We start from the raw sequence: 14,143 nt of genomic DNA, 5'->3' as shown, positions 1-14,143 counted from the left end.
TACGCCCACAGATAGATGCCTGCTATGCACCTCTCATTTATTTATTTATTTATTTATTTATTTGTCAAAAAGGCTACGATGTATTAACTGGATTTATTGAATTTAAGGGCCACTTGACAACAGTACAAACTGTATTCAGATTCACCAGCATGTGTCTTTATTGGACCAAATAACATTTTCTTTAGTGACACAGAGCTAACTATATACAATATGTTCTCCTCCTGCCTGTACTTTTTCCCACAGAACCCCTTAGCCTGGATACATCTTCGGAAAATTATGATGAAATGAATTGTGTTTTATAGGTTAATGCCTTAAATTTAATAATCAAATTGAATGCAGTATTTACAAAGTGCATAATAACACAGTACTAATAGTTCTTGTCCTAACCATGACAAAAATAAACAAAAACGTGCCATATGATTGCTAGTTTCCCTTTTCTGTTCTTGTTTCTCTTTTGAGTTTTTTATATATCACTGCACAGGATTCCCACACATTCAGTGATGCATCTTATTTAAATTATATACAGTTCATCTTTCACCTTATGTCAGTGTAAACTGAATCAACTATGTTTTCCTGTAGATTGGGGTCCACAGCAAAAGCCAAATTGATTTTTCCCACACCTGTAGAAATACAAGTTACTTATTCAAGTCACATTTGACAGTAACTACATCATTAAGACACTCTAAAATACTGTTTGAAAAAATGACTTCCTCTATCCAGTTGTAAGGCGGTGCATTTATTATTATTACTAAAGATCTTTGTGAAATTATACCTTTGAACACTTTGTATGCATTGTTACTGTCTATTTAAAAAAATGAACATATATCAGTGTAATGGTTTCAAACTAGCGATGTGAAATAGAATTTAAGTTGTTCAAAACACTGAAGATAACCACCCAAAAACTTTTTGAACTGTATCAAATGGATTTGGCAGCCATGTCAATGACTTGTCCACTCAGCAACTGAGGAAGTGTTCATCGTCAACATCCCGTAGGTCTTGCCCAACTAGACTTGGTGGGCTGTTGCATGTTATGTTGTTGTAGATGGTGACGGTGGTGTCAGGCTCTTCGCCCTCTGCGTGGGTCTCCACTCGCCGAGGTATCACCACTGGATTCCTCAAGCTGTAGTTTCTCAGTGGAAGGGCTGAACAGTCACAGATCCAGCGGTTCCCAGACAGCAAAAGTTTTTCCATGCTCTCTGGGAAATCAGGGGAAAGGTTGGTCAAAGCATTATCTCTCAGGTCAAGATAGCGCAGCTTGGACAGTAGCTGCTTTGTGCCGTTCTGCAAAATTTGTAGAAAAACATTGTTGGACAATAGCAAGTACTCCAGATTCTTGAGGCCGGAGAATGTAGGGGTGGTGAGAGCCTCCAGCTTGTTGTAGCTCATGTCTAGCCCCAACAGGCCCACCAGGTCGACAAAGCTCTGGGGCTCCACCACAGAGATGTTGTTGTGCTGCAAGAACAGCCTCCGCAGGCCAGAGAGTCCAGTGAAAGCTTGGGCTGTGATCCTGGTTAGACAGCCTCTGTCCAGGTGAAGGCTGTGCAGCTTCGAGAGTCCTTTGAATATTTGGTCTGGCAGAGTGTGGAAACAGCTTCCGGACAGGTTGATGACCGCCACATGAGAGAGGCCTATGAAACTACCCACCTGTGCCTCTTGTACCTGGTTGTGCTCTAGCTCTAGGACCTCCAGATGACCCAGCCCCTCGAAGATCCTCTCTCCCAGGGTGCGGATCTTGTTGTAACTGAGACGTAGCTCTTCTAAATACTGCAAATCGCGAAAGGTCCTGGGCCTAATTCCTGTGATAGAGTTGTTGGAAAGACGCAGCACATGAAGACTCTGGAGATTCAAGAATGTCTCATCATGGAGAGAAGTTAGTCTGTTGTTTGTGAGGTCCAGCCATCTGAGTGACTTCATGCCTACAAATGCTCTGGGAACCACCGTCACAATCTGGTTCTGGGCCAGGTATAGCTTTTGCAGTTTAGGGAGCTTTACAAACACATTGGCCTTGATGACCTTCAGGTAATTTCCAGTTAGATCCAACTCTTTAAGCTCCGTGAGACTTTGGAAGAGCTGTGGCTGCAAGTAAGCAAGTCTGTTCCCAGCCAGAACCAGCTCCCGTAGGCCATGCAGATCATGGAAAGCTGTCTCAGGCAAGACTGCCAATGAGTTCCACCCCAGATTGAGAAGCCACATATGTGAGAGCCCGGAAAACAGCCTTTCCTCGATACGAGAGATTTGGTTGTTGTGCAGACTGAGTGAGGCGACGTTAGGTGTGTTTTGGAAGATTGTACCTGGTAACGCGCGGAGGCGATTTCGCTCAAGGTGAATGTGTGCTAGAGACCGAAGCCCTTTGAAGACTTGAGCGTCAAGTGTCACCAACTGACCACTCTGTAAATTCAAAAAGTCCAAGTTGGCAAGATCCTTAAAAGCTGATGCTGGGAGAGAGGTGAACAAGTTGCCATCCAGCCAGAGGGAATGTGTGGACACTGGCATGTCAGATGGGACTTGGGTTAAGTTACGAGAGCTGCAGTACACATTGAGCTCCAAGCTGTAGTCGTCATGCAGACAGGTGCATCCCTTGGAACATGGGACTGGCTCTTCGGTCAGCTTGTCTCCAGCTGTGTCAGGGTCTGGCAACACCAGCGATGTTCCCAGTACCCAAAACACCAACAGCACAATGGTTTGCATAACAGCTGTGGATATACAGTAACAAGTTGCAATAAGCATTAAAACAGCTAAACACAAAACATAAAGAGCTGCATGCTGTTGCTATGCAATGCATCACTTTTTCATGAAATCAAATTATTTTACTGTATTCTGCATTGTTCCAAACTGTTTTTTATGCTTCACAGCCTAAATAATATTATATTATCTTACCTCAAATCTTAGTGGTCTTGATTTAAGCTGGACAGACAGTGAAACACTGAATGACTGACCTTTGGGCAATTGTTTGTATGCTGAATGGAAAGTCTGCCAAGCCCCAAACCCAGTTTTTTTTTTTTTTTTTTTTTTTTTTTTTTTTTCCAAACCAGACCCACTGAATTTGTACAATTAACCCATTCATTTCCATTTGGCCTCACTGATTGTTGCCAGTTTAGGCATACTGAACTGTCCTCACCCAAAAAGACACGACTGTTCAATTATATGTTTTGCCAGTGATTAATCACCTATGATTACATATTAGTCACCAATATCAACTTTATTTAAAGTTTAAAATGTCCATAACCCTATTTCCCTGATGATTAATCAGTAATTAAGCCATTAAATTGAGGGCAAACAGATCAGAGTCTCAGTAAGTTGCTTCTTATGCTACTTTATCAACCATGAAAATTAGATGTATGCACTTGATTTGTTCTGAACATCGTTTACACCCACTGTATTTTTCAGGCTAATAAGGGATCATGTCAAAGTGGCCTTTAGTGTTTACTAAAGTCAGAGTCCTGTCACTGAGTGCATTTACTGTAGATTGTTGCTGCTATACATGGTATGGAAAAGAGATAAGATGAACCCTGTGCACCAGACCCATCAGTGAAATTATACTTTTTCTTCTCTGTTGTTAATGGTTTACTGATTACAAAGGACATTTGGCAGGAGGATATATGGCTGAGGATAACATGCCACTTGCTAACACAAACTGTCAAGTGCGTCCCTCACTTAACTATTGATTTTAGGGTCCAGTTAAGGGCGCCCAAAATTTAAAACTCCCCAACATCCACGGAGTTATATCTGAATAAAACTGACAACCACACTTAACCATGTGTTGGTGGTGTGATGGTGGCAATATTGATTTTGTTTATTTGATTTACTTATTTGACCACGCAGGAAACAGTCAGTTCCAGTGACTCATTTCCGAATCACGTTTATGACAGTAATGACTAACTTTGTGTTTATTCTCCCTCTTGGTATCTGGGTTCTTTTCGACAACCATGAACGGGTCATGCTCCAAAGGACAACCAAATCCTGATAAAACTGTGTCCTTGCATGTGAATTTCAGTGTTAAAGCTAGCTTCCTAACACTGCAGAAAACATTCTAGTTGAACTTGTCATCTAGCATTTAAATAATGACCTAAGATGTTTGCGATTCATGTTTCAGAATTGTAGCTAAGGGGAGGATTAATTTTCGCCTAGTTTTCACATTCAGTTCAATTTACCCCTGGGAAGTTTATTGTCAGGTTTAGAATGAGGAGTGAAGTGTGTTTGTAACATTTAGGCTATTACTCAACTCAGTTTGCTGCAATGAATCTTTACAGTGCACATTTTAGTTTTGCAGGTAAGCCGAGCATGTGATGCATTGCATAAACTAGGGTTGTATCTGACATACAGTTTCCAGAGTCGACTCAGAGTCTGCATTTCAATTTGACAAATTCGCCAGTTAATTAATCCAATTAATTGCATATCTGTCAGTGCTAAAAGGATATACAAACTTATTTTTCCATTCTCTATTGAAATATATTCCCACTGCATTTTTAGAGTGTGCCTTGTTTTACTGTCATATCGCAATCTTCAAAAAACAAAAACACAACGCTTCAACTCCACCTGAGTTGACTGCAGAGATCTATGACAGATGATTTGTTTCAGCAGGCAGCCTGAGCACAAACCTGGGCTACATCAGTACCTTAAGGTTCATATTGAAAACATTTATTGAGAAATGCATTACCTTGCTAATAGTTGTCCATTGCAAGCGCTAATAACAGACAATAGAAACTGTTCCCACAGGCTGCATTATAGTACTGGTTTGTTTATGTAATGGGCTCACACAAAACGTAATGGAATGTGTGCTTCACTTTGATTCTTTGGCATTTAAGTCTAAACATTCATGTTATGGATGTATTTTGTATTTATTTAACCTTTATTTATGCAGGTAATCTACTTGAGACACGGGGTCACGTTGTCAAAAAAGGCCTGTTCAGGAAAAACATTGACTGTACATATTTGTTTACATTTAGATTTACATTTGTAATTCCAAATTATGATGGACTGGCGGATGTGGGGTGGTGGGTAAGAAAAATCAAGGATGAAGAGTAGATGCTGCATGCATAACCCTGGGCATTCACTCAGCTCTGTTTTGCTCAAAAAGACTATCTCATCTCATTTGTGCAATTATAGCTAAATGTAGTCCATTATCCATGGTGGATAATGGAGCCTATGTAGCAGAGACTGAAGAGTCGCATGAATTCACTTTTTCTTCTCTTGCCAGTAGAGAGCACTGCTGGTCTTTTGTCACAGGCAGGCAGAACAATTTGGTGAAACTGTCCCTCCATGTTTCTAAAGGAGACACAAGTCCAGTGGTTCTCAAACTGGGGTTGAAGAGATAATTTTGGGGGTTGCAAGATGATTAAGACATAAGCAAAAGAAAAAGACATTTTTAATATTTAAAATTATCATGATTATTTTTTCATGTTACTTTCTTCTGTTTTCTTGTGAAATAGTAGTTGTAAAACGTGATGCCTCCTCTGATTTAATTAAGCAAATGAAACAACCTGAAGCCCGCAGCCTGTGATAGGGGGTCATGAGTATAGGCACTGGTTTGTTTTAAATCAGGGGTGTCAAACTGGTGCCATGGAAGGCCAAGAGGCTGCAGGTTTTCATTCCAACCAAAAACTCCTCCAGGTGATTTCACTGATTATCTCACCTTAAAGCAGAGAGGAGGGACTAATCAGTGAAATCACCTGGTGGAGGTTTTGGTTGGAATGAAAACCCGCAGCCTCTTGGCCCTCCATGGCACCAGTTTGACACCCCTGTTTTAAAGGGTCATGAGCCAAAAGACTGAGAACCCCTGCACTAGTTGTTTTATGTTGAGTAGAATGTGAGATTAATCCTGTCAGCATATACTGTATAGGCTCTGTTATCATATTTCTAATGAGAAAGTATGGCTGTTTTTTTGTAGAAAATTTAAAAAAATAAAATAAAATAAAAACTTTAAAAACAACAATGAAACAGTGCAGTTTGCGTCTCTATTCCAGTCAAAAAAGTGCCATGCTGAACGGCTGCCTCAGTGAGTTGATTCATCATCGCTGCTCCCCAGACAAACACCTCTAATTGGCTCATTCCCCTGCACTCAACCAGACACAAAGGTTTCCAGGTTTGTCAGCTGCTGTGGGCTCACTGCGAGTGGAGGAGAGGAGTCTTAATGGTGAGTGGCAGAGCTTGCTGCTGTGGCTGTAAATGTTTCACTGGGCTCTGCCTTGCTTCAGGAGCGACAAATTCCTCAAATAATGCCGGATAAATTTTGTGCTTCCTCAGCAGCGGTGAGCAGGCCTGAAAGGCATGATGTCAATCTAAACTGGAAGGATGCATGCTGATCAGTGTTGAAACCCATCATACCCGGCTCCTTGCCTCTGCTTTTCTGCTCATGACTGTCAGGGAATTCTTCAAAAACAATGCCAAGGAAGCACAGTACAAACTCTCTGCATCCTTTAAAACTTGAACTCTTCATAAAAGGTGTGTTGCACCTTAACATGCATGTTAATAGTCCTGAAGATGATCTGTGTGCTCTTTGTTTGGCCTTTGCCTGTTGCTTCTCTTTGGTTTTGTACAGACAGAATTAGATGTCAGTATAGAAAATCCTTACAATCATTCCTCAGTTTTCTCCCACAGGATTCAATGTCCCCCCGCCCCCTCCCTGTTTCTCCCTTCAGCTCTCACTCTTGTTTGGCTTGCCACTGTTTACTTTGCACTCTGACTTAGTAACAGAGAGGTTCATATGCCCCCCACTTAGCCCACACATGGTGACTAAATCTACAAATTTGCGATAACTGTGCATTGCAGCCTGCAGTGAAACGCTCGCCTACATAAATTAATGGGAAATATTTATCAGTGTTGAGTGCAAAGACTCTCTTCCCCAATGGAGCATTTCCAGTGTGTCAGAGACTTCCAATCCATAAATTTGAGTTTGTGTCTCATCAAGTTTCTGCACTATTTTGGGGAAAATTGTTAAGGAAGTACAATGTCATTTTTCTACATCTTATACATCATTAAAATAACATAGGTCCCCAGTGTTAAGTATTACAAAATGGTAATTTATGTCCTCAGTTCTGGTCACAGATGTGATAAACTCACATTTGTAATAGTTAAGTTAAAAATGCACTAATTGGAAATTCACCAGACTGGTTCATACATGTGACTCAGCAGCCACGTTGTTTAGCAACTGTGGTACAGTGTTTTGGACTTTATTTCTTAACATATGCATAAAATGTAATTATATTTAATTAAAAAGCTTTTTTCCCCTCACCATTTAGGTTCTGTTTCATTACAATGGCATGTTACTAACTTATTTCATAAAAGCCTTGAGGACACTAATTTTAGCACAACAAAGGGTTGTTGCTATGCATTTAATGAACCAAACTCACCACACCTGCTGACAACATGGCCATTCAGGTCTGTCAGTTACCAAGGATAATGGATTCCTAAACATTGCAATGAATGGTTTCCATTTCAGGAGCAACTGGAGCACTGCAGGAAAGCACAATGGACTTTTTTTCAGGTCAGGTCATAAGCTGCTTCATCATATCAAACCAGCATTTCATTTTTATTTCATTTCTTTAAATTTTACCATTCAGGGCAGTATGTTGGGCCAGCAGTGCGGCGTACAGAGCCAGCCTTCCACCTGAGCACCAAGGCAGGAACTGTATTGGCAGGTGTCTGCCATACAGCACCTATCAGCTCAGGTGTGCTCTGCGTCTGACCCTGTGCTCTGATCTCCTTCTGGGAGACAGCAAGCAAAAATAGAATTTCTCTATTGGGAATAAAGTGTCTGTGTACTGTTGCTGTAGTTGTGTTTTTGTCAGAATGATTCCTATTTTATTAGCAATAATGAGTGTTAAAGGATTATTATTTAAATTACTGTTAAAATTAACATTGTTATGCCAACTATGGTGGCTGTCTTGCTGAATCAGCCTATTATAGGAAATATTGCTGCAATAGGATATGCAAAAACAATGCACTGAGACTATTTAAGAAAGCGCTCATTACAGTCAAAATGTCACAGTTCCTGGTCAGTGACCCTGTCTGATTTTGCCTTGGGGAAAGTGGCAAGCAAAAACAAGAATGTGCCAAAAGAAACTATTTTAAATTGTGTTTTAGATGAAAATTCTTGAAGAACTGAACTCCACCTACTTAAATATGTTTGTGACTGACATATTAGTACCTGGTCGGGTTTTTTTTTTCTTGCTGTCACTCAAGCAAATTATTGATGTGATATTTATAGTGATAAAAGTGCCTCCTTGAAGTTTATTGTGCCTGGATAACCAAGCACAGAGCTGCAAGAGACTATAAGACAATTGCTTTTCATGCTCAATACACATAGAACTGTCATACACATAATGTACTTCACAGGGCCATGCCAAGAATTTTCTCTTTCACATTGTTAGACCTACAATACTATGTGATAAACAAGTGCTGAAAGGATCAATTAAAGACCCATTAAAGACTTCCTATAACATTTGTTAAACACACACAGCCAAAAACAGCAGCAGTAGTCATCTGCTGTCGCACTCAGTTCCATGTGAATCTCAAATAACTGCATAAAAGCCAGCAGATGAGTGCATTAAACTGAGCCTCAGGATGAAATATTTTACAGGCGAACTGCTTTATGTCCAAAAGAGCCATAAAGCGACAGATTACACCGTCTGTGCCGGTGCAGTGGGCCTTTCAATATGCATAATTTTAGACCCTCCTGTTGGTCTCATCTGTTGCCTATGTATGTTATGATGGGCCAGCAGTGCGTATAGCTGTGATAACAGCCCTGGGAGCCTCACTGATGACTTTACTTTCCTTTTTCTGTTGCTTTAAACAAGGCCCACACATAATCCATCTCTAAAAAAAAGGCAAAATGATGGAGCTCCTTTCTTATTCTTTGTATTCAACTCTGCAAAGGGGTTTAATTGAGCTAAATTGTTTTCTTTGTCCCTGCACAGCAGAACAATCCAGCTTCCCTAACTGAGCCGAGTATGATCGGTTAAATAGGTTGAATGTTAACACTTTATAAACCCACTTACCAACGTTCCTGTCTTTTGGAGGTCAGTATAGGCTGAGTCATTTACAGTCAACAGTGCCACCCACTGGCTAACTGTCTGGCTGTGACCTCCTCAGTTATTTCAAAATGAAACAAAGAGAATGATGTCTTCTTCTTCTTCTTCTTCGAGAGCGAGCCGACTGTCAACCAGGGACGTCTGGAAATTGATTTTCCACATGCAGTCAGTGGCCTTTCACCCATCGAGGTGGTGGTGGTTGCGAGCTGCTGTGAACCCTGGCATCACCTCAGTCCTTCTGACAGCCAAAGACCCTCTACACCCCTGCAGAGGCTATTAATATCCCCTCTCAGCTCCCAGTCAACGCGCAGCACTCCAGGAGCGGAGAGAAAGCGTCGGCTTTGTCTTGACATCTGGAAGGCACCGGAAACCAGTCACTGTGTCTTAACTGATTGTGATCATTGTGACCAGAGCGAATCGTTGCAGCTGATGACCCAATTAAGTCCTTTGGTTCTCCCCGTTAGCTGTGGAGGACAACTGCTGCCATGCCAGATCTCGTTGGTTTGTAACAGACAGTATAGACATGCATTATAGCGACTGATGGCTCAAAATAAACAAATCAGTGACTGGTCATTTTATAAATCACCTGTGGAAGTTAAAGACACATCTATTTTACTGCTCTTATCCTCTAACTAACCTAACACTGTTATAAACCTGTTGCTTTTACCCCAGGTTCAAAGAGCTGCAGGTAGATCCAAGGCTAGATCCAAATCCTATCCACATTTCATTCCCATAAATGAGGGCATGTTTGAACAGGGAATACCGATTTGACACACAGTTCTGTTTTAATTAAATCTCATATGTGGTGTTTGACAAATGTTAAGAAGGAACGTCTAGCTTCTCTAAATCCTCAGAGCAAAATAATCTGACTCAACAGAGGATGGGAAAACTTCCTTGCTAGATGACCCCACATCATCTGTGCCACCACCACAACAACAACCAACATCGTTTGGTTGTGTACCGTTGCTCAAACAACTGATCCAACCCAAAGACAAATAATAGTTTCCATCATGTACCTAAAATTACAGAATGAGGAAGGGAGCAACAGCTTTCACTATTGACTGTTTGTTTGTTTGTTTAAGGAGCAGAGTCGGTGCATGGCCAATTAACCTGACCACTTTATGAAACGTATGATGTTACTCATCAGCTCTATGTTTGTTTAGTATAAAGATACAGGAGGTGGCATTAAATTGAAGATGTGACGTTAATAGTGTTGAATTTCTTTATTCGTAAAAGTTTTAACTTTCAACTGCCAGTGAGATCGGAAGGGGAGAGGGTTTTCCTGCTTGTCCAATCACAGCAGGTTCAAACAATCTTACTGCACATAAAAAAAGTATGTAATGTGTTGGCTAATAGTAATAGTTTATAATCCCTGGGAAACTTGAAATGAAATGAAAATGAAATGAAAATGAACAGAAACAGTTTGTAGAGGATGTAGAGAGAACCAGTTATGGAACAAGAGCAGCAGGTACAGTAAGCCATCTACCGTAAGCTTCCATAAGTGGGCCAAAAATTACCTGCATAGGTTCAATGTATTTTTCTATATTTTTTTCAATAATTTAAGCTGATTATTAGCATACTGTTTGCTAAACTTTATTAGATAAGCATATGTGGTGTGCACCATAATGATTTATAATTTAAAATATGGTTATTTGTGCAACACATTTTAAAATGAATTTAACTTCTGCTACTTCTACAGCCTGTGGTAATAAATGTGCAGTGTTATCAATTTAGCATCACAAAAGCGTTCATGCTGTAAAAAATATGTATGTAATATATAATATTGACATGATGTGATGTAATGTATAAAAAATAATGTGTAAAATAGTTTTGATGAGTGGTGACATTTGAAATGTGCAGTAAACAGGCTTTATACTTAACAGGGATCGAATGTTCTCATCAGATCTCATAGAAACTGCAACTGGGGCATTTTTGTCCCACTTATAGAAACTTGGGGAAGTAATACAAAAAATCTATTTCCTTAAAAGGCACAAAAAGTAAATAATACATTTCAATGGGACGTATCAGAAACATGATTTTTGAGGAACAGCCTACCTAGAACATGAAAAGACAACCAACACGTGTCATTTTTGACCCATGTATGCATCTAAGGTTTAAAAGAAAAACAAAACAAAAAAAAAAAAAACCAGACAGCACTTTTCCTTCAGCACCTGGGTTCCAAATCATGTATGTACTTATAGCCAGCCACTGGGAAAATCGTTGGCCTCCATTTGTGTTTTTTTTTTTGTTGTTGTTGTTTGTTTTGTTTTGGGGTTTTTTTTGGCTTATATGTAGTGTCTTGAGTGAAAAGAAGTTCCCACAAGGTTCGCTTGCAAAAGACTGGACAGCTGTTGGCAAAAATCTAGTTTCCATGTAGCAATTTTTACAGAGTATAGATTACCTTTTTTTCCAGGATGCTGCAACCAACAACATAGTGTGCTAGCATGTTTATATTTCTCATTAATTTGTAATATGTGTTCCCACTGCCAGTCTCCATTGTTAATGTGGACTCCCTTTGCCTACATACCCCCCACAATCGTCCTCCCTGGTCTGTCCTCGTTAAAGAGCCCGCCACAGCTTTGCTGAGGTGATGTTGTACCAAACTAATTTGCTGTCTGAACTGATGGGCCACAGTTAATTAAATAATCGGGAAACTGATGGCTTTAGCGGGGCTAGAGTGCACTGGCTTAGGTCGGAGTCAGATGAGATAATTGAACAGGGGTGACCTTCCTGGTGATAATGACTGAAGGGCATCCTAACAGAAATGGAGAAAAAAAAATACAGAGCATTTTGGATTCACACAAACTGTTATAAAGCTAAGGATGATCATTTTGCCCTTTTTGGAAATCCAAATCGGCCTAATCACATGCACTTAGTTTAATTTCACCACATTAGTACTTTACCTACATACAGTTTCCAGTAGCTTGATGGTATAGCTTGCATTTTCTTGTTGTTAATTTATTTATTTACCTTGATGAAACCCCCAATGACCCCCCTCCCTTTCCCATTTTTCTTTCATCCTGACCACATTAAAGGCACACCTTGACAGAAAAAAATAAATTAAAAAAAGGGATCTCAGCCTCTTAAGGCCAGGAGGAAGACAGGTGAGCGAAACTTGGCACACACACCCTCTCACTCCACACACACAGACAAAAATGCACTGACACACAGCACAAAAGGAGAGTCTCTAATTGCATCACAAGCAGCCATTTAAATTCAAGGGCATAATTAATGGCTTAGTTATGTTTTACGTATGTGTTGTGGTGACGCCAAACGTCCTCCTGTAGACTCACAGGCCCAGGGTGTGTAGCCCAGTCCGGGAAACACCCCTGGGATGAGGAGAATTAATTACCTCCTATTTGTGCTGTGTTTTTTTGTGCAATGACAATAAAAGAAGTCTAAGTCTAAGTCTAAGTCTAACATATTATCTCCATATGCAGTATCTCTCCCATCAGTCGAGGTGGGTCAGAGGAGAAAAGTTGCTCCTGTCCAGCAGTGAAGGAGACTTGAAAGCTCTTTTCCACCCACTCCCTGACTGTGGTCATCAGCGTATGTACTGGAGAGGAGGCCCAATTCCACCTGTGACGCCAAAAAGAGGTAAATTGTTTTTGTCTTTTCGATGACTGTGCTTGAGGAAGTTACAGTGGCATACATTCCTATGGTAAAACACTACTCCATTAAAAGTTTGGCTGCAGCCTTCAGTCTCTCTTCTGATTTCTGATTTTTGGTGCTGTAAATTAAATTTCGTTGTGTTTTTATATACAAAGACAATATCTATCTGTCTGTCTGTCTGTCTGTCTGTCTGTCTGTCTATCTATCTATCTACAGGTTAATTATGCTTTACAGATGATCTGTAAATGAGTAGCAGTGTCATTCTTCGATTCTCAGCAATTATCACCAGGATTTGAAAAAAATAATAAAAAGCTGAAGAGTTGGAGTGCTGCCTGGAACTTATGACTTTGTTTCTAAGATGGTGCTCTTTGGTTTATGGATAAACTTGTCCACAGTTTTTTGCCAGCACCTCCAAAAACTACTTGGCTGTCTGCTAGACCCTGTGGCAGCATTAGGTGTGGTCAGTGTAATCACTGCTCCAGTGTGATCAAATGTAAAAACTTTCAGGATACACACGGAGACAAAATGTATGAAATTTATTAACTGTAAAACAACATCTGTTATTTACAAATTGGAATGTCCACTCTGCAATGTGTTTTATATTGGCAGAACTAAACACAGACTACAGGATAGAGTCTCATAGCATAAATATGTGATAAAAACTAAAAATGACAACTATCCAATGGCTCGTCATTTTAAAAATAAACATTACAGTGATCCCTCCATCCTAAGGGCTATAGGTATTGATCATATATCACAAACCACAAGGGGAGACAATAGGCTGAGGCAACTAAATCAACAAGAGAGTTTCTGGATCTTTAAGTTAAAGGCAACCCTTTATCCAGGTCTTAATGAAGATCTACAATATTGCCATTTCCTGTAAAGACTTATGTTGATTGTCCTCTATTAAATATTATGTATGTTTGATGCATATTTGTCTTTATCTGAAAGGACTCCTACTTTGCTGGGTGGATACGAGGCCCCCTGCTGTCTACCTGTGTTTATGTTAGAATGTTTTAGTTGTGGCTACCTTTGTCTGTGTTTGTCATTGGCTAATTGATGGTCAATTGTCCACACCTGTTAACCTACCCGCATGTTGTTTTAATCAGACTTGTCTAAGGGCCCATTTACACACACACGGGTATTTTTAAAAACAAAGACATTTCCTTAAGTTTGTGCCCTTCTTTTTACACACAAACGGCGAATTCACCTCCGAAAACGAGTCTTTAAAAACTCCGGCCAGAGTAGAGATTTAGGAAAACTCCCGTTTCGCGTTTACATGTAAACTGAGAATAAGAGTCAGATTGTTCACTTCCTGATGAAGGCTTCCAGACGAAATGCGTTGAAGTGTTTGTTTTAATCATGATCTGCCCATAAAATAAAGGCATTTTAACTTTTCTATAAGATGAATGCCTTGGTATCTGCTAAGTTTTGAGGATCAACAGGATTTATTTGAGTGTGTAAAAAATCAAGACCAGGACAGTATTTTTATCATTCAACAC

General features: G+C 40.1%; 1 protein-coding gene and 1 long non-coding RNA gene across 11 annotated transcripts in view; one reads left to right on the top strand and one right to left on the bottom strand.

The window, feature by feature from the left end:
• Positions 1-218: 218 nt before the first annotated feature.
• Positions 219-7,453, bottom strand: igfals (insulin-like growth factor binding protein, acid labile subunit). Its single transcript, XM_030059013.1, has 2 exons — positions 7,355-7,453; positions 219-2,693 (listed from the first exon to the last, which is right to left on the bottom strand). The coding sequence occupies exons 1-2, from the start codon at positions 7,371-7,373 to the stop codon at positions 955-957; spliced, it is 1,758 nt and encodes a 585-aa protein (XP_029914873.1). The 5' UTR covers positions 7,374-7,453; the 3' UTR covers positions 219-954.
• LOC115364442 (uncharacterized) overlaps positions 5,764-14,143 on the top strand; it is a 43,158-nt gene continuing 34,778 nt past the window's right edge. For 2 of the 10 annotated variants that reach the window (XR_003928678.1, XR_003928679.1), the window contains exons 1-5: positions 5,764-5,867; positions 5,964-6,133; positions 6,244-6,441; positions 12,065-12,133; positions 12,470-12,626. This is a non-coding gene — a long non-coding RNA (uncharacterized LOC115364442). Of the gene's footprint in view, positions 5,868-5,963; positions 6,134-6,243; positions 6,442-7,438; positions 7,484-7,559; positions 7,762-9,143; positions 9,615-12,064; positions 12,134-12,469; positions 12,627-12,857; positions 13,532-14,143 lie in introns of those variants that run through there. The other 8 variants (XR_003928675.1, XR_003928674.1, XR_003928677.1 and 5 more) reach the window with 8 other exon arrangements.

This window comes from Myripristis murdjan, chromosome 8 (assembly GCF_902150065.1).
Source record: "Myripristis murdjan chromosome 8, fMyrMur1.1, whole genome shotgun sequence".
NCBI classification, from domain to species: Eukaryota; Metazoa; Chordata; class Actinopteri; order Holocentriformes; family Holocentridae; genus Myripristis; species Myripristis murdjan.
The sequence above is the reverse complement of the archived record's forward strand: the minus strand, read 5'-3'. Positions and strand labels throughout refer to the sequence as shown.